Genomic DNA, 19173 nt, shown 5'->3' with positions numbered 1-19173 from the left:
CTGCAATGTGCTGCTCCCTGCAGAGCATCCCACAAAAATCACCCAAGGCAATGCCCCTGCTGTCTTCTCCTGCAGGAATACACCAATGAAGGGAGGTTAATCTGGTGGGTATTGATTCATCAGGAGGCTCAAGGAAACCCTCCGCATCTGTGCTGAGGTTCTTCAGCAGAGCAGGGGAAGGGATCAGGCTCAGACCCCTGTGTCCATGGCAGGATCATGGCTGTGGGCAGTGTTTTCTTCTGTCTCCTCCAAGACGCTCTGGAGGGAGAGCCGGAGGGACTGCACAGAGCAGGGCCTCCTGCACTTCCCTACCAAGAAGCAGATGAAGGGTTTGATGGGGCTGTTGATGCAGGCGAGCAGGAAAACAACCTGAGAGGACCTAGTGAGGTAACCGAGCTGCTGCAGGAAATTGCAGATGGTGAGAAGGAGAGCGAGGACCACAATTATGAGGATAACAATGTCACGCTTCTTGGGTTGCTGCTGCTGAGAGACCCACTTGGCCTTCATGAAGCCATTTGTGCCAGAAATGGCCACGGATGCAGCAAAGAGGAGCAGGATGAGGGTGAACAAGGAAATGAGAGCTGCCCGGTAGTGCTCCGGCTCATGTGATGGGCACAGGAATATCACTGAGGGAATGACAGCAAAGAGAGCAAAGAAGGCCCAGTATCGGAAACTGTCCAGCACCCACAACAGGCGCTCGGGAAGGTGGCAGTGGCAGCAGAGCCAGGAGAGCTTGTCTATATACAGCACAGTCATTCTAGATATCCGTGCCTTATAGTAGGAGACCACTGACAGCTGGAAAATGAAGTTCATATACATAAAGGGCATGATAGGACAGCAGGACACGTCCTCCACCAGGATGAGGATGGCGGAGGGGACTGCAAAGAGGAGGAAGAGGAAGTCAATGAATGCCATGTAAAAGAAGTGACAATTACCAATTTTCAGGCTGAGGAGGCCGATGACAGCCCTGTTCCCAGCCAGCCCACAGAGGCAGAAAACCACTGTCACACTGTGTATGGCCACTCTGGTGACATCTGTCTCACACAGATCATCCCTTGCAGTGGGTGAGGCAGCAGATGGGGACACGGTGGTCACCTCCATGGATGGACGCTGGGCAGGCAGTGGGATGTGGCCCCTGGCTGTGGTCAGAGTGGATGGGCAGTCAGTGCTTGGAGAATCCAGGGACGGACCATGTGGCTCCTCAGCAGCTCCCTGCAGTGGGAAGGATTCAGTGGGGAGAAGTGAGATGTGCAGGGGAGGAGGGCAGTGGAAATGGTTGTTTGGGAGACAGAGGTGGGAGGGTTGGGTTGTTTGGCAGAAGATGTGGAAGGAAAGAACAATGCAAAGGAGGGAAGAGCTGCGGAGGGCACTGCAGTCACTGGGAGAGGGTGTCAGGAACAGAGCAGCTGCTGCAGGAGAGGAAGGTGGGGTAGGGAGGAAGGCAAACATTCCACTGACCTGTTCCCTGTGGGGCAGCAGCAGGCAAAGGGCTCTGTGCAGATCAGCGGCGCTTCCTGGTCCCTCTTGCTCCTTTGGGATCCATGTCCTAAAGTGGCTCCTGCCAGATCAGGGACAGGAAAGAGAAAGTGCCCAGGTCACCAGGAGCTCTCCATTCCCATCCTGCTGGTTCCTCTGTGGACCCTGTACTGGTGTTGTTTCCCAGGGCTCTGTGGAGTCATGGGGGAGTGGGGAGTCAAAAATTGAACTTTGCCTACTTCTGAAAGTCAGTTGCTTTGAGTTATTTATCCTGGGTTGGCTTATTTGCTTTTTTTGTTTTTTTTTTGTTTTTTTTTTTTTCCTTTGTTTTTTTTTTTTTTGTACAGAGGAAGTGGCTTTTGCCAGAAGCTCTAAATGAAGATTTTTGTGATTGGCTCCTCTTTCTCTCCTAATGAGAAACATTCCTTCCTTGCTGTGTCCCACTCTGAAACTGCCTTTTGTCTCCTAACAGGTTTCTACCATTCCTCATTGCACTTCCCAGAGCAGGCACTGTCAGCAGCAGAGGGAATATGGTGGCACTGAAATGCTGCTGCCAGTGCTGGCAGTGCAGGTGAGGCAGCTGTGTGCTTCTCAGAAACAATTCCTGTTCCAGGAAGGGCTCTGAGGTCATTGAAAAACAGGATCTGGTCCTGAGGAAGCACAGTGGAGTTGCTTCCTTCTCCTATTCCGATGCCATCCTCATCCCTGCTCCCCATCCCCATCCCCATCCCCACCCTGCTCTCCATCCTCACGCCATCCTATCACATCCCACTGGCTTCCCAGATGGTGCTGTTCCCCCACTTCGAGCGTGGCCTGTCAGGTTCTGATCTCCTTCAGTGGGGAGATTTGGGATTGCCGGCATCCAGACCCCCTGCAACCCGCTCCGAGCCTCTCCTGACCTCTCTGAAACTGCCTGCAACACTCCAGACCGTCCCTGGGGACCCCAGTGCCCCCCCAATAGCCCCGATCCTGCCCCCGCTCCACCAGGGACCCCTACACTGTCCTGGCTCCTGCTGGCCATAGGATTCTTGGATCCAGGAGGGAGGAGGATAGCCCAGCTCCAATGTGCTCCTTAGGATCACACAGGATGGTAAATGAGGCTGGAGGCAGTGCAGAAACAGATTTGGAGGCCTGCAGTGGTCTTGGGGCAATTTCTGTAACAAGCAGCAAGAGAACATGGCCAAAGGAAAAGTCCAAGGCAAGGTCACCTTTAATATCAGAGCACTCAGTGAATACAAACACCAGGGACCCCTCTGAATGATCCTCCAGGATCAGGAGAGGACATGGAGAAGGAGGTGCATGCATGGAAATGAGTCCTACGAAAGTGATCTTTATGTATTAGATAAGAAAGACATTTTAATGACTCTGTGTCGTTGTGATGGGTAAAACACCTGTTGTAAAATCTCAACCCTAACAGAATGATGGAGAGATCCTTCTGTGTGTCCTTTGGAGGGAAAGAATTCCTGCTTCCTAATGCTTCCTATTGTGTTTGAAAATTTACTCCGGCTTATTTTGGTATTACTCCCTGTTTCCATCTCCACCCCTCTCCCCAAGCCATGCCATGCCATGCCATGCCATGCCATGCCATGCCATGCCATGCCATGCCATGCCATGCCATGCCATGCCATGCCATGCCATGCCATGCCATGCCATGCCATCCTGATGGGTTCCCAGTTCCTGGCCTCTCCCTGGCTGCAGGTGTGGCCTGTTGGGCTCTGCTGCTCTCCAGTGGGAGATTTGGCATTGGTGGCACCCAGAGCCCTCCTGCCCCCTCCAGCCCCTGTCTGCCTGATGCCTTGGGCTGGCTCCCTGGAACAGAGGCCAGAGCAGGTGAAGAGAATAAAAGGAGGCATTGATGAAAGGCCTACAAAAGGTTCACCATGGGCTCTCAAAGCCTCTGAGAGGGGCTGTACCCAAAATGGACAATGGTCATGAGTTTTTCAGACAGATATAAGTTTGGTCCATTTACAAATCAGGGGTTAATCCTCCAATTACAGCTTCAGGTAATGAAGTAATTTAGCCCCAGTTTGCCCTCCCTCAATTCACTTTTGTCTGTACTTTTGTGGGCCTGAGGCAATAGAGAAATGCCGGCCTAATGGGATTGTTTTGTCTGACCAAAATGTGCAGACACTTAACTAACACTTTTACATGGAGCTTAGAGTAATGCACTAATGCAGTACAGGATATGAAAAATAGAAAGGCTAAAATCCTAAGGCATCATGCCCCCTCTGACATCCTCTAGGAATTCCCCCCAGGCTGCCTTCCCCTCCAGACAGCCCCGCTCCTCTCCTGCCCCACTCAGGAGCCCCAGCAGTGTTTCTGCTCCTCCTGGCAATTCCATGCTTCTCCAGCCCAATGAACAGCAGTGGAGCCATCCCTGTAGTGCCTCTTGCTTGTGTCCAGAGGAGGTTGGGGGGCTGGAGAGCAGGGATGGAGCTGGGGAGGGGCATGTCCAAGAGAAAGATGGCCCCAAAGCCTTCCGGGGCAGGCTGGGGTGAGCAGCCCGTGGGGAGGGAGTGGAGCCTGAGGCCCGGGGCTGGGAGGGATGGGAAGGACGGGAGGTGGGTGGGCTGCATGGGGAGTGGGATGGGAGGGTGGTGTGGGAGGGGTGGGACATGATGGAGCTGCTGGGAAGATGTGGTGGGAAGGTGTGGGGTGTGGTGGGGCTGGAGAGAAGGTGTGGGGTGTGGTGGGGCTGGAGAGAAGGTGTGGGATGTGGTGGGGCTGGAGAGAAGGTGTGGGGTGTGGTGGGGCTGGAGAGAACGTGTGGGATGTGGTGGGGCTGGAGAGAAGGTGTGGGGTGTGGTGGGGCTGGTGGCCTCAGGGAAGCCCCAGGGAGGGGGTTGATGCCCCGTGGAGCCCATGGTGACAAACACAGGTGTCACCCTGCCCCTGGAAGGGGGTGGCTGTGCTGAGGATCACGGCCTCCTCCTCTCCTTGCTGCTGCACCACCTGAGCCTGCTGAGGGAGCAGCTGAAGGCAGTGGAGAGGAAGAATTTCTGAAGGCAGAGACATCTTTGCACCTGGTTCTCAAAATTAAAAATTAAATATCTCAGGGGAGATCTTTGCTGTGACACTCACAGAGCCCTCGGGGTGGGGAATGCTGAGCCCCTGGGCCATCCTGTCTGTGCCAGCCCAGCTCTGGGCACTGGGGATCATGGCTGCTGCAGGGAGCACAAGCCATGGCTGTGTCCCCTCTGAAACCAAGAACTTTAAGTCTAACAGCAAAAGCGTGTTAGACTAATAACAATTTTGAGTCAAAATTGTCAACATATTGGAATTCTATTTGCCATAGACAGGTTCAAAGAAACAACAGTTATCTGGCATTTTTATACAATATAATGTCCAGATTTTTTACAGATACTCCCCAAAGTGCTGCCCATATATTATATTATGATATTGGTATTTTAATTATGACCAGAATATGCTGTCTATATTTGTTTAATGGATAAACCAGGTTTTTTCCAGGTAAACAGTGTTTTATTGGCAGTGCTTCAATGCTGGTGAAGGACATGCATGCCCTGTCTCCTTGCACTGTCAATGGGAAAGGCAGAGGGGGTGGGCTAAAGAAAGGTGATTTAAAGTTTAATTTTACTTCTCATTAGCATCTTCTGAATCTGTTAATAATAATTTACTGGATACCAGATAATTTGAAACTTTTTTTTGCATAGAGTGTTTTTTCTCCCAATTATCATCTCAACTCATGAGCTCTTTCTTAATTTTTGTTTCCCTCTCCCCTGCCCAGCTGAGAGCAGGAGAAGGTGAGTGAACGGCTTTCGCGGATGCCTGGCGTTTGGCCAGTGCCAAACCATGACAGGCTTGCAGCAGGTTATCAGCATCAGAGCCCACATTTCTTACTGACAGTACCCCTGATGATGCAATAAAAGTTATTGGAGACCAGATGTTAGGGTGCTGGGGTGCCTCTTGCAGCCCTTCACCAGAGCTCATCATCCTTCTCCTCAGCCTTGGGAATACTTGTGGTTGTTTTTTCCTCATCTCACCCTTTGCAAGAAGGGACACCTTCCACTAGACCGGGCTGCTTCAAACCCCACCCAACCTGGCCTGGAACACCTCCATGGATGGAGAGGCCAGAGCATCTCTGGGAACCTGTGCCAGGGCCTCTCCACCCTCACAGGAAGAATTTCTTCCCAATATTCCCCCTAACCCTGTGGTCTGGCTGTGGGAAGCCATTCTGCCTTGTCTTGTCCCTTCAGGCCTATGTCCAACGCACCTCTCCAGTTCTTGGAGCCTCTTTAGGCCCTGGAAGGGGCTCTAAGGTCTCCCTGAAACCTTCCCTTCTGCAGGCTGAACAGCCCCAGCTCAGAGACCTCAGAGAAGCCACAGGGAGGGGGCTGATGCCCCGTGGAGACAACGGTGACAAACACAGATGTCACCCTGCTCCTGGAAGGGGGTGGCTGTGCTGAGGAGCACGGACTGCTCCTCCCCTTGGAGCTGCACCATCCCAGCCTGATGAGGGAGAGGCCAAAGCCAGGGCAGAGGAAGAATTTCTGAAGGCACAAAACCACCAGCAAGGAAAGCAGTATAAACCAGGTTTAATATTAAGGACCAGCACACCAAAGTGCTGTCCCTGTGTGTTTGTTTGTGTGTGAGTGCAAGGGCAGGTGACAAAAGGATAGTAAGGATAAGGATAAAAAGGAAAAGAACCTAAAAGATTTACAGCACTCCAACTTAATAGTACTTCAGTTATAGCTTAAAGTTGGCCATTCAGCAGAGGAATATCACTTAGAAGCATTTAACCTTATTTATACCTGATACTTCCTTGCAGGCTTGACCCGCTCAGATGTCTCAGGTACTAACACAGCTGAGAGAGCAGCATTTCTGCCACATTTGCCAGAGCAGATGCAGACGTGTGTGCACACAGCCAGCCAGCCAGGCAGAGTGAGTGCAAGGTGCCTGTGAGCAATTGCCCTGGCAGGCAGTGAAATGCTCCCTGCGGATCCCTTTGCATCTCCTCCCTGGGCCAAGGGCTGGGCCTGGAGCCCTGGCGGGATGGGCCCAGGAGCCGTGGGCGTTCGGGGATCAGCCCAGGGCAGCAGCCGGGAGAGATCCCAGCTGGGAGAGGCCCCAGTGCCAGGGAGCTTCTGCTCAGCGCTGCTGGGCCCAGCAGAGCTCCAAGGCTCTCCTTTGGGGCCGCTGCTCACAGGGCCCCAAGGCATGGGCGGCACTCACAGCAATGGCTCAGCCTGGCCACACTTGGGGCCGGCAGCTTCCTGGGACAGTGGGAGAGCAGGGATGCTGTGGCATCCAGGGCAGTACAAGAATTTCCAAGGCTGTTGATAAAAGCCCAGGAGGTGGTTGGACAGCAGCAGTTGCTGGGAGCAGGGGGTGTTTCTGATCAGCGCCACAGGAGCTGAGCCCAGGGGCTGCTCCTCAAGGCTGAGGCCTAAGGAGTCTTTCTGAGATCCCAGTGCAGCCTGATTTTAGGAAAATTAATCTACAAACATCAGAGGTTTATGTCCAAACAGGAGGCTGAGGCGTCCTTTGACTTTATTTCACTAAAGGTAGAGGCTATGAGGCATTCCTCTGGGATCTCTCAAATTTATGGAGGGCACAGCCTCCCTTTTAATTCTAATTTCCTAGCCGCATTTCCCTTCTCTCTTTCCCCACTGGTTCAGGTACTTGGGAGGTACAGACTGCCCAATACACCTGATACTAAAGATTTCCCTCTAATGTATAACCGACCCTTTCAATTTTTAATTCTTACACAATTTAGGGGTTTTTCTTCCCATTCTTTCTTTCACATTTTGATGTCTAATTTAATTTATCAGCAAACCTAAAGTGTATTTGTAAATGGAAGTATCTTCTTCCATTCATCAATCAGTGAAATCCTTCCCATTGTTTCTTTTATCTCCCAGTGCTAGTTGTATCTACCAGCAGACCCACAGCTTGTTTGTAAAGACAAATCCACCATTGCTCTCATTGGAAAGGGGTTGGGTGATGCACCAGCAGAGGGAGGGTGACACTTTAGATATTTATTCATCAGGTGAATCAAGCAGTCCCTCAGCCACAGTCCCAGAGTCCCTCAGTAGTGCAGACTCAGAGCACTGTGTCCATGGCAGGATCATGGCTGTGGGCAGTGTCTGTCTCCTCAAAGACCCTCTGGAGAGAAAGTCGGAGAGACCCCACAGAGCAGGGCCTCCAGCACCTCCCCACCAAGAAGTAGATGAAGGATTTGATGGTGCTGTGGATGCAGGCGAGCAGGAAAAGAACCTGTGAGGGCACAGTGGTGTAGCTGAGTTCCTGCAGGAAATTGCAGAGGCTGAGGGGCAGAGCAAAGAGCACAATGAGGCAGATAACAATGTCCAGCTTCTTGGGTTGCTGCTGCTGGGAGCCAGGCTTGAAATGAGTGAAGAGGATTGTGCTGCAAATGAGCATGAAGGGAGAACAGAGAAGGAGGTTGAAGGTGTGTATGGAGCTGAGAGACACCTAGCAGGGCTCTGATCGCTGGAACATGCACAGAGAAAGCATCATGGCAAAGACAATGACGAGAGTGATGAAGAAGGCCCTGAGCACGAAAAGCATGACCTTCAACAGCAGCTGGGGATGGTGGCAGCAGAGCCAGAGCGGGCAGTGGATGGACCTGCACCTCTTGATGCTGATGAATGTCAGTGTGCACAGCCACAAGCTGTAAGACAACAGTGACATCCAGGACAGGAACCTTATATGTGACAAGGGCATGATGATAGAACAGGACACGTCCTCCACCAAGAAGAGCAGAGTGGAGGGCAACAGAATGAGGATGTAGAAGAAGTCCAGAAGAGTCAGCACGAGGATGTAAAGGATGGTTCTGTTCCTGGATGAAGTGCAGGAGCCAAGGAGGCAGAGCACAGCCCCATTCCCAGCCAGCCCACAGAGGCAGATGAGCAGTGTCACACTGTGTAGGGCCACATTGGTGACAGTGTTCTCACAGAGATAATGTCCTCCAGTGGGTGAGGCAGGAGATGGGGACACGGTGGTCACCTCCATGGATGGACGCTGGCAGGCAGTGAGATGTGGCCCCTGGCTGTGGTCAGAGTGGATGGGCAGTCAGTGCTTGGAGAATCCAGGGATGGGCCATGTGGCTCCTCAGCAGCTCTCTGCAGTGAGAAGGATTCAGTGAGGAGGAGTGAGATGTGCAGGGGAGGAGGGCAGTGAAAATTGTGGATTGGGAGAGGGAGGCAGTAAGGTTGGGCAGTTCAGCAGGGGATGTGGAAGTAAAGCACAGAGCAGAGGAGGGGGAAGCAAGGAGGGCACTGGCATCACCGATAGAGGGTGGCAGGAACAGAGCAGCTGCTGCAGGAGAGGAAGGTGGGATAGGGAGGAAGGCAAACATTCCACTGACCTGTTCCCTGTGGGGCAGCAGCAGGCAAAGGGCTCTGTGCAGATCAGCGGCGCTTCCCTCTTGCTTCTTTGGGATCCATGTCCTAGAGCAGCTCCTGCCAGGTCAGGGACATGAAGGAGAAAGTGCCCAGGTGAAGGCAGCCCAGGATCTTCCCACTCCTGTTCCTCTCTGGGCCCTGTCCTGGTGTTGCTCCCCAGGGCTCGGTGCAGTCCCAGGGCAGTCGGAAATTGCAACTTTTTCCCTGTCAGAATTTCACGTCCTCAGAGGGCTTTATCTTGGTGTTTTTACACGGGAGAGGATGTGCTTTTTCTCTAAAGCTCCAAATGAAATATTTTGCAAATGCCTCTTAATTTTCTGCTGATGAGAATCATTCCTTCCCTTCATAATGTCCCTTTCTCCAACTGCCTTCCCTCTTCTGACAGGTTTCTACCATTCCTGATTTCTCTTCCCAGAGGGGTCACTGTCCCTGCAGCAGGAGAGTGATGCTGGTGGTCTTGGTGGCACTGGAATGCTGGCTGTGCTGGCTGTGCTCTTGAAGTACCTGACTGTTTGTCAGAAACTGCTTCCATTCTTTTAAGAGCTCCAGAACCACTGCCAAACCCTCCCCTGGGTTCATGGGATCACCCCTGGGCCATGGACTCCCATTCCTGTCATTCCAGTGCAGGCTCACACAGGCCAAGGGAAGGACAGCCCTCAGTTGCTTGCAGCCAGGCTATCAGCACTTGGAGCCCACCCTGATTACTGCCAATACCCCTGATGATGCAATGAAAGCTATCAGGGACCAGGGTGCTGTGATCCCTTTTCCAGCCCATCATTAGGGCTCATCGTTCTCCTGCTTGGACATGGGAGCTCTTCTGTTTGATTTTACCTGCCCCCATCCCTCTGGGCAACCTGTGCCAGGGCCTCCTCAGCACCCTCACAGGGAAGGAATTCTGCCTTAATTTCCAATCTGACCCCACCCTCTGTCAGTGGGAAGCCATTCCCCCTTGTCCTCTCACTCCATGCCCTTGTCCAAAGTCCCTCTCCACCCCTCCTGGAGCTCCATCAGCTCGTGGATCATGAAGTGTTTGCACTTGAAAGGATTGGGCTAGTGAGGGGATGTGAGATTCCATAGCTGGGGACACAAACACAGTGTCAGCAGGGAAGAGTGATGACAGTTCTGGTCCCAGGGCCAGCAGTTTCCAGCAGGAGCATCCCAGATCCCTGAGGCACATGTCAGCCTGGGTAGGAATCACCTCACCTCAGCTTTCTAGGAATTCCTTGGAGTTCATTGTAGGCTGCTGTCTTACTGCAAAGGGGGTGTAGAGGATGACCCTGCAAATTTCTAAGGATTAAAGCCACGGTGTCGTCGATGGAGAGAGATGGGGAGACTGACTTGGTGATCAGAATATGATTTTATTGTGGGATACAAACATTTATATACTATTTCAGGGAGACTAGTAATGTGTACTACAATGATTAGGTTACAATCACATACAGAATATTATGCGCATAACAATATCTCTTCCTCGCAGAGTTTAATGGGATTTTCTTTTTCTGGTAAAACTGCCTGATTTATTCTTTTTGCAATCTAGGTCTAATTTTCAAAGTTCCATTTGCTTTTGCCAAGGCATCCTGTTATGAAATTTCTTATGTTAACCAGGTCCAAAGTCCATCATCTATCTTCTTTCCCCCAACATTCCAACACCACAGGACTAGCACTGATTTGCCTCTTCTCAGAAAAAATGACCTGGCTGAACTCCTAAATCATCCCTCTGCTCTGTGCCAGTGCTCCAGGTAATACTCAGAATTTATTATTGCATGAATCCTCTTGGAAACTGTATAGTGAATGTGAAATACCACTGAGCTTGCAGTATACATAGGAGAAAACTAGATTTGAACCAGAAATAAAAGTTTAACAGCATATTTGTAGTGCAGGGCCTTAAGGATCCAGCCCAGAAATGAGAGGGGGGAAGTTCAGGCAGCTCAAGAGACAAGATTTTGGGATTGAGGTTGCTATAAAATGGAATAGAAGCATCTGAGATGGAGCCCAAGTGCTCTGGGCACAGGTGTGGTTGCTGAGGCTCTCTCCCGTTGCTCATTTGCCGGGCAGAGTGAAGAGCAGCTGAGGAGCAGAGCCCTGAGCCCGTGGCAGGCTCTGAGGCAGCTGCCTGTGTGTGAGAGCCCTGGAGAACACGAGGCAGCACGGAGAGCAGGGGCTGTGGCAGGAGCTGGGACAGAGCCCGCGCCGGACGCTGCTCGGGCTCAGCCCGCGGGCTGCGCTCCCCTTTCCCAAGGGACCATTCCAGGGAACCTCCTGCAGATCCCGGCCCAGGGACAGCAGCTGGAGCCTGGCAGCTGAGGGCAGGGCACTGCGGGCAAGTTCTCCAGGCTGCCAGAGGAAACCAGGTCAGACTCTTCTCTTCCACCTTCACCAGGCCCCCTCATTGGGTGGAACCTGGTTATTGATTTTGGGGGCACAACTGAGGTCTCTAGGGGATTAAGAGCTATAAATACTGTGGGAAAAGGGATGGAATATTGAAATGAGTGTCCTGCAGAAGGAATCCAGCATCTCAGTGATATCAACTGACACCTGAGAGTCCAGCTCAGATCCATCCCAATGCCATTTGCTCTCTGATATCTCCATGGGCAATCCTCTCCTACTCCACTTGTTTTCCTTCTCCAGCTGTGTCCTGTCCACAGCGAGGAAGGAGGTATCTCCCTGGCTTTTGTGCCAGGCACACAGGACCAGGCTCCCACATCCTCCTTGCCATCTGTCCTGTCCCTCACCCCTCCCTGTGTTGCTCCACATGGAAGCTGTGGGTGGGAAAAGATGGGAAAAGCCACGTTTGGGGACAGCAGCGTTGCTCTGGTGTGTCTGTTTGTCACCCCTGCAGCTGTGTGAGGGCAGGAGAAGCAGCAGAGGTGTCACCATGAGCACTTTGTCCCCTGGCACGGAGGGAGCCAGCCCTGCCTGCTGGAGCCAGCCCGGTGGGAAGGCATCCCAGGGGAGCTGGAATGAGGAGAGCCACGACAACTGGAGCCAGTGTGACAACAGGCAGTGGAGCAAAGTGCCTGTCCCGCTGCTGCTGCTGCTGCTGTGCCTGTGTGGGATGGTGGGAATGGGGCTGTGCTCTGGCTCCTCGGCCAACTGCAGTGCCCACCCTCTGACTGACTTCCTGGCTGGGAGCTGTGCCAAGGAATTCACCCCCTCTGGTAGTGTTGCCTTCCAGAGGGCTTTTGAGGGAGTGCCAGAGCCACGGCATATGGATAACACAGGGGAGTCATCATCAAGTGGAATCATCATGAAAGAGAGGCATCATAAAATGGAACCATAAAATCTCCAGAGTTGGAACGTAGCCACAAGGTTCATGGAGTTGAGCTCCTGGCCCTGCACAGGACATCCCAGCAATCCCAGCCTGTTCCTGAGAGCATTGTCCAAATGCTCCTTGAGCTCTGTCAGGCTGGTGCTGTTTGCAGCAGGGGAACTCCTGTCTGGGGTGGTTGCTGGATGACCTGAGGAATCCTCATGGAATGGTTTGGGTTGGAAGGAACCTTAGAGATCATCTCATTTCCTCTCTCCTTCTGCCATAGGCAGGGACACCCAGGAAAACTTTTGGTTTGAAATTGTTGCTCTTTTGAAAGGAAGCTCAGGGAGGGAGTGGCCTGGGTGACAGTGGAGACAAGGAAGGTGCTGGGAACTTGGAAAAGTACATTAAGGATCATGATCTTGCTGCACTTGCCTTGGGAGAAGCCCCTTGGCTGAAATGTCATTCCCTGGAAAAAATGTTGTGGAAAGTTCCTGCTCTCCACTGGGCAGAAAAAGGGGAGACAGAGAGAGAAAACCCCTTTCAGATGTCAAAGTCTCTCTGTTATCTTAATTATAAAGAACTGGTTAGGAGTTAGAAATGCTTATGAGCATTTTAAATGTTCCTAAGATGATAACCTCATGTGTGTCTCATAGTTTCACTCCACAGAAGGCTTTCACTCTCACTTCCCTTTCCAGAAGCAGTGGCACATTGCTTTTCCCTGGATTTAAGGCAATGGGAAAAGGAGGGACAACTTGCCCCTGAGCAAGAGATGTGGCTGCTGCCCAGGTCTCTCCCAGCAGGAATCAGGAGCTCTTGGCACTGTCAACATCATCCCAACCATTGCAGGCATGTGCCTTAGAAAGGGCTCTGGTATGAGACAGGGACCTGTCCTGCTCCCAGACCAGACAGAGGCTTTAGAATGGGATAAAAGAAGGAAATGAGCCATTTTGGACACTGTTTAACAGGCACAGGCTTTGCAGTGAAGCCTGGATGTTGTTTATTCAACACATCTGATTGAGGGGTGGTTCCAGTAATGACAAAGATCAGGAGAGGCTGGACTGTGTCTGGAGCTGCTGTGCAGAGTGGCTGTGCAGCTCCTCCTGAGGGTGGCCAGGTTCAGGATGGAGGTGCTCAAGGGCTTCCCTGGACACTGATGCTGGGGAAGCAGAGGATGGATGGCCCCATTCTGCAGAAGAGCAGCATAAGCCCCTAATTTCTGTGCAATTCAATGGTCCAAGCATCTGGAGATGGGAATTTTCATATTCCATGTATTTCTTAATACAGGTATAGCAGTTCAGTGGAGTTCACTATCGACCCTGCACTTTACTCAGAGAGATTCAGTTCTGGAATTCAAGAATGTGACAAATCCCCACTGAAAGGATAAGGGAATATTGCTGTCCCTCCCCAGCTCTGCAGCCCTACCTGGTGTCCCTTCCCATCAGCTGGGAATGCAGGGCTGGCTCTGCTGGACAGAAGGGGAAGGATGCTCCCTGTGATGCCAACCCCTCTCCTGCCATCCAGAGGCACCAGCCCTGCAGGGATTTGGGAAATCACTGCCACGCTGTGCTGGGTGTGTCCCCAGGGATTAAGGTGTCCCATGCTATGCAGGCAAGAGCTCCCTGGAAACACCATGGAACTCATCTGCTGAGGCAAAGGAGATGGAGTTCATTCCCTGGGGCCGAGGCCATGAGGGTCATTCCATGGGGAATAGAGCTGGGGAGCAGCACTGAGCCCAGCTGCACTGCTTGGAGCCATGTGGATCCAGGAGGGAGGAGGAAAGCCATGCTGCCATGTGCTCCCTGCAGAGCATCCCACAAAAATCACCCAAGACAATGCTCCTGCTCCCTTCTCCTGCAGGAATACAGCACCATGCAGTCGGTGGTATTGATTAATCAGGAGGCTCAAGGAAAGCTTCAGCCTCCTTGGGCCCTAGTGGGATCCTTGAGGAAAGCAGTGGAAGTGATCAGCACGTTCAGCCCCCCGTGTCCATGGCAGGATAATTTCTGCGGGCTGTTCTTACTTTCGCCTCCTCAAAGACCCTCTGGAGGGAGAGCTGGAGGGACTGCACAGAGCAGGGCCTCCAGTGCCTCCCTGCCAAGAAGTAGATGAAGGGTTTGATGCTGCTGTGGATGCAGGTGAGCACGAAAACAACTTGTGAGGACACAGTGATGTAACCGAGCTGCTGCAGGAAATTGAAGAGGTTGAGGAGGAGAGTGAAGAGCGCAATGATGACGATCACGATGTCGCGCCTCATTGGTTGCTGCTGCTGGCAGCCCTGCTTGGACTTGATGAAATCGACTGTGTGAGAAATGGCCACAGGTGCAGCAAAGAGGAGCAGGATGAGGGTGTACATGGAGATGAAAACTGCCCGGCAGTGCTCCTGCTGCTGTGATGGACACAGGAATGTCACCATGGGAATGACAGTGAAGACAGCAAAGAAGGTCCAGTATTGGACAGTGCCCAGCACCCACAACAGGTGCTCAGGAAGCTCCCAGTGGCAGCAGAGCCAGCAGAGCTTGTACACACACTGCAAATTACGGCCACCTATCAACCACAACAGCTGGAACACTGTTCCAGGGGGACACCACTGACAGCTGGAAAAGGAAATTCAGGTACAGCAGGGGCAAGATATGAGAGCAGGACACATCCTCCACCAGGATGAGGAGGGCAGATGGGACCGCAAAGAGGAGGAAGAGGAAGTCCATGACAGCCAGGTCAAAGAAGTCAGAGTTCCTGCTTCTCAGGCTGAGGAGGCCGATGACAGCCCCATTCATAGCCAGCCCAGAGAGGCAGATGAGCAGGGTCACACTGTGTATGGCCACATCAGTGACATCTGTCTCACACAGATCATCCCCTTCAGTGGGTGAGGCAGGAGATGGGGACACGGTGGTCACCTCCATGGATGGATGCTGGGCAGACAATGGGGTGTGGCCTCTGGCTGTGGTCAGAGTGGATGGGCAGTGAGTCCTTGGAGAATCCAGGGATGGACCATGCAGCTCCTCTGCATCTTCCTGCAGTGGGAAGGATTCAGTGGGGAGGAGTGAGGTGGGAGGGCAGTGGCTATTTGGCAGGGAATGGGAAAGAAAAGCTCAGGGCAGAGGATGGATGACCTGGGGATGGCACTGCAGTCACCAGGAGAGGGTGTCAGGAACAGAGCAGCTGCTGCAGGAGAGGAAGGTGGGGTAGGGAGGAAGGCAAACATTCCACTGACCTGTTCCCTGGGGGGCAGCAGCAGGCAAAGGGCTCTGTGCAGATCAGCGGCGCTTCCTGGTCCCTCTTGCTCCTTTGGGATCCATGTCCTAAAGCAGCTCCTGCCAGGTCAGGGACATGAAGGAGAAAGTGCCCAGGTCACCAGGAGCTCCCCATTCCCGCCCTGCTGGCTCCTCTCTCTGTGCCCTGTCCTGGTGCTGCTCCCCAAAGCTTGGTGGGGTCATAGGGCAGGTGGAAGTTGTTTTACAACTTTGGCTATGTCACAGCTCCACTCCCTCTGAGGTATTTATCTTGAATATTTTTTTCTTTGCCACAAAGAAATTGGCTTCTGTCAACAGTCCACCTGAAGAATTTGCAAATGTCTCCTCATTTCCTTCTCATTAGAAATACTCCTTCCCTGCCAAATTTCCCATACTCCATTCACTTTCTCTCTACCATTCCTTATTTTTCTTGTCAGAAGTGTCAATGTTCCTCCAGCAGCAGAGGGATGCAGGGGATGCTGGTGGCACTGGAATGCTGCTGGCAGTGCTGGCAGGGCTGGTGAAGCATCTGGCTGCTCTTCAGAAACTGCTCCCATTCTGGGAAGAGCTCCAGAGCCATTGCCAAAATCTTCCCTGGGCCCAAGGAAGGACAACTGAGGCAAGAATTCCCATTTTTGTCATTCCAATGCAGGCTCACAGAGCCCAAGGGAAGAACAGCACTCAGTTGCTTGCAGCCAGGCTATCAGCACTTGGAGCCTACCCTAATTACTGCCAATCCCGTTGATGATGCAGTGAAAGCTATCAGGGACCAGGGTGCTGTGAACTCCCTGCCAGCCCTTCACCAGAGCTGCTCCTGCTCCTCCTCAGTCCTGGGACCACTTGGGGTTGTTTTTGTGGCTGTCTGATCCCAGACTGTCTCTCTGCCAGCAGGGACACCTTCCACTATGCCAGGTCTCTCCAAACTCCATCCAGCCTGGCCTTGGACACTTTCAGGGATCAAGGGACGGCCATAGCCTTACTGAGCAACCTGTGCCAGGGCCTTGCCACATTCAGGGAAGGATTTCTTCCCAATATCCAAGCTAAACCAACCCTCTGTCAGTGGGAAGCCATTCCCCCTTGTCCTGTCACTCCATGCCCTTGTCCAAAGTCCCTCTCCACCTCTCCTGGAGCCCCATCAGCTACTGGATCATGAAGTGTTTGCCCTTCAAAGGATTGGGCTGGTGAGGGGATGTGAGATTGCATAACTGGGGACACAAACACGGTGTCAGCAGGAAGAGAGGTGACAGTTCTGGTCCCAGGGCCAGCAGTTTCCATGAGGAGCATCCCAGATCCCTGAGGCACATGTCAGCCTGGGTAGGAACCATCTTGGAATCCACTGTAGGCTGCTGTGTGAGTCCCAATGGAGTGTAGAGGATGACTCAGGTGAAACCTGCAACTTTCTAAGGATTAAAGCCATGAGAGCAGCATTCATTCTCAGAAGAAATTTCATTGCTGGAATCCCAAATCATCCCTCTGCTGTGTGCCAGTGCACCAGCTCACACTGAATTTATTATTGCATGAATCCCCTTGGAAGCTGCGAGGTGAATGTCCAGTGCCAAATTATGGTATACAAGTGGGAAAACTAGATTTGAACAAGAAATCAAAGTTTAGCAGCACATTTTTTGTGCAGGGTCCTAAGGACCCACTCCAGGAAATATAGGGCACAAGTTCAGGCTTGACCATTCCAGGGAACCTCCTGCAGATCCTGGCCCAGGGACAGCAGCTGGAGCCTGGCAGCTGAGGGCAGTGCACTGTGGGCAAGTTCTCCAGGCTGCCAGAGGAAACAAGGTCAGACTCTTCTCTTCCACCTTCATCAGGGCCCCCTCATTGGGCTATGTTGTGGTTTTGCACGGGAGGTGTTTACATAAGCGACATCAGTTTCTGTTGAATGCTCAATCTGTAGAGCGACTGGGAAAGCTGTGTACACCTCTATGAAAAACACACATTAAAGATGGAGAATCTCGGGAAAGCTCTTTCTCTTGTGCAGGGTACAGCGGTAACCCAGCTGGGCGGCCCTGCCATGGAGCCGCCCCCTTCCCGGGGCTGCCCCGGCCCAGCCTCGCCTGTCGGCCTCAGGCAGGGCAGGGCAGGCCGCAGAGCCGATGCTGAGCTGAGCCGTGGCTCTGACATCTTGCTCAGCCTCGCCTCTGCCTTAGCCTGAGCCCCATGGCCCGAGCCGGGCCCCAGGAACAGCCCCGGGCCAGGGCCAGAGGTTCGCCCATCAACTCCTCCCCTCTGGTCCCAACTCCCCAAAACACCGAGCCCCGTCTGACCATCTGCAAGCCTTCAGCAAGATATTAACTCGTTCAGTCCTTCAGTCCTCCCTCGAGTGAGAGAAAGGAACTACATACAAGCATGTAAAAAGCAACATAAAAACATCAAAGTCAGTAAAGGAACAGTTAGATCCCAGACAGGAGGGATAAGGAGATACCTTGATCTTAAGGCAGCAATCCTCTTGTAAAGTTATAAAGAAAAGACTCTGTTTCCCTATAACACATGAAAACATGAAGAGTTCCAATTGTGATAAATAGGTATGATTCGTGCTGATAAAAATTGAAACAATAATCAATATTGACACAGTAATTAATATTTGAGAATAATAAAATAGTTAATAGTTAAATGTTGTAATGCCAAAGAAGAGAGGGAAAGGAGGGGCTCCACCCCCCCTTCCCAGCAGATGCTCTCAAGGACCACAAGAAAGAAGCTGAAGATACAGTTGCTAAAAATGACCAAGAACCTGGTTGGGTCCCAAGAAAATGCTAATTATAAGGGATTTATTGTCTTGAAATGTAGATGCAGTGATACGTTAGTCTTGGCTTACATTGTTCTGGCTTGGTGCGCATGTGTAACCCAAAGGTGAATTAAAGGACAACGAAGAAGACTACAGAGCCTTCATCAGTGACAACCCCCAAAGACTTGTGTGACCACCAAACCAAGTGGTGGTGCGTGCGTGATAAGCGAGGTAATGAGGGCAGAGATAGAGATATGACGAACCAAAAATAGGAGGAGATGGTATTGACACATGGCATATAAAGGGTAATTTTACTTAGCAAGCTCGTATGTGAGGTGGCAAGGGTCCCAGAACTCTGCCCTCTGTACCCCGCGGTTATCGTTTGCTTATGCGCTATTATTTGAACCAAAATATCCCTTATTTATATATTTTCTAAACTATTCAATTAAAATTGTTACTACTTTTAATATTGTTTAGCTTTTTTTTATGATGGGATAATTGGGCAAACATAACAATTTTGGTGTTGATACCCAGGAATCTCTCAACTCCGGGGAGGTGAATAGTTTCTGGGAAGGAGCTCCCCACCAGACTTTTAAGTAGTCCCAGGGCTAGACCACTCTCCCTTGGGAAAAGAGAGTCTTTTTTACAATAACACATAAGCAAATTAGTTTTAAGAGCGCACAAGAGAGGCTCCCATTAGAGTGCCGGCTTATAGGAGAGAGAGTACCCATAGAAAACTGCTTTGTGCACAAAGACCTTCGTGAGAAAAGGAGGCTGTGAATATCACAAGATTTTGTGTCGGGGGCGGCTGTATGCATGTGTGAGTGTGTGTGGAGTGTCTGAGACAGGGGCTGGGCAGTCCCGGACCCCCGAAGCAAGTGGGACCTCCCAGTACCGCATTTTCACGCTGTCCGAGAAGAGGCCGGCCGGGAAAGGAGAGAAGTGAAAGAAAAGTAAATGAGTGGGGACCCCGGGAGGGTTTGACCCAGGGCGGGAAGGAGGGGATCCCTGGTCCAGGCACCTGTAGGAAGGTCTTTGGGCAGGAGGGATTGACTCAGTAGGGAGACTGAGAGAGTGAATGAATAGGTTCAATTTCCTTGGAGG

General features: G+C 52.0%; 2 protein-coding genes and 1 pseudogene across 2 annotated transcripts; all 3 read right to left on the bottom strand.

Moving 5' to 3' along the window:
* Positions 1-189: 189 nt before the first annotated feature.
* Positions 190-1209, bottom strand: LOC134419227 (mas-related G-protein coupled receptor member B4-like). Its single transcript, XM_063158248.1, has one exon. The coding sequence runs from the start codon at positions 1099-1101 to the stop codon at positions 190-192; it is 912 nt and encodes a 303-aa protein (XP_063014318.1). The 5' UTR covers positions 1102-1209.
* A 6324-nt stretch (positions 1210-7533) lies between these two features.
* Positions 7534-8463, bottom strand: LOC134419823 (mas-related G-protein coupled receptor member H-like; annotated as a pseudogene).
* Positions 8464-14080: 5617 nt separating this feature from the next.
* On the bottom strand, positions 14081-15008 carry LOC134419908 (mas-related G-protein coupled receptor member H-like). Its single transcript, XM_063159509.1, has 2 exons — positions 14667-15008; positions 14081-14635 (listed from the first exon to the last, which is right to left on the bottom strand). The coding sequence occupies exons 1-2, from the start codon at positions 15006-15008 to the stop codon at positions 14081-14083; spliced, it is 897 nt and encodes a 298-aa protein (XP_063015579.1).
* Positions 15009-19173: the final 4165 nt, after the last annotated feature.

Source organism: Melospiza melodia, chromosome 6, assembly GCF_035770615.1.
Source record: "Melospiza melodia melodia isolate bMelMel2 chromosome 6, bMelMel2.pri, whole genome shotgun sequence".
Classification (NCBI taxonomy): Eukaryota; Metazoa; Chordata; class Aves; order Passeriformes; family Passerellidae; genus Melospiza; species Melospiza melodia.
This window is presented reverse-complemented; position numbering and strand designations above follow the sequence as displayed.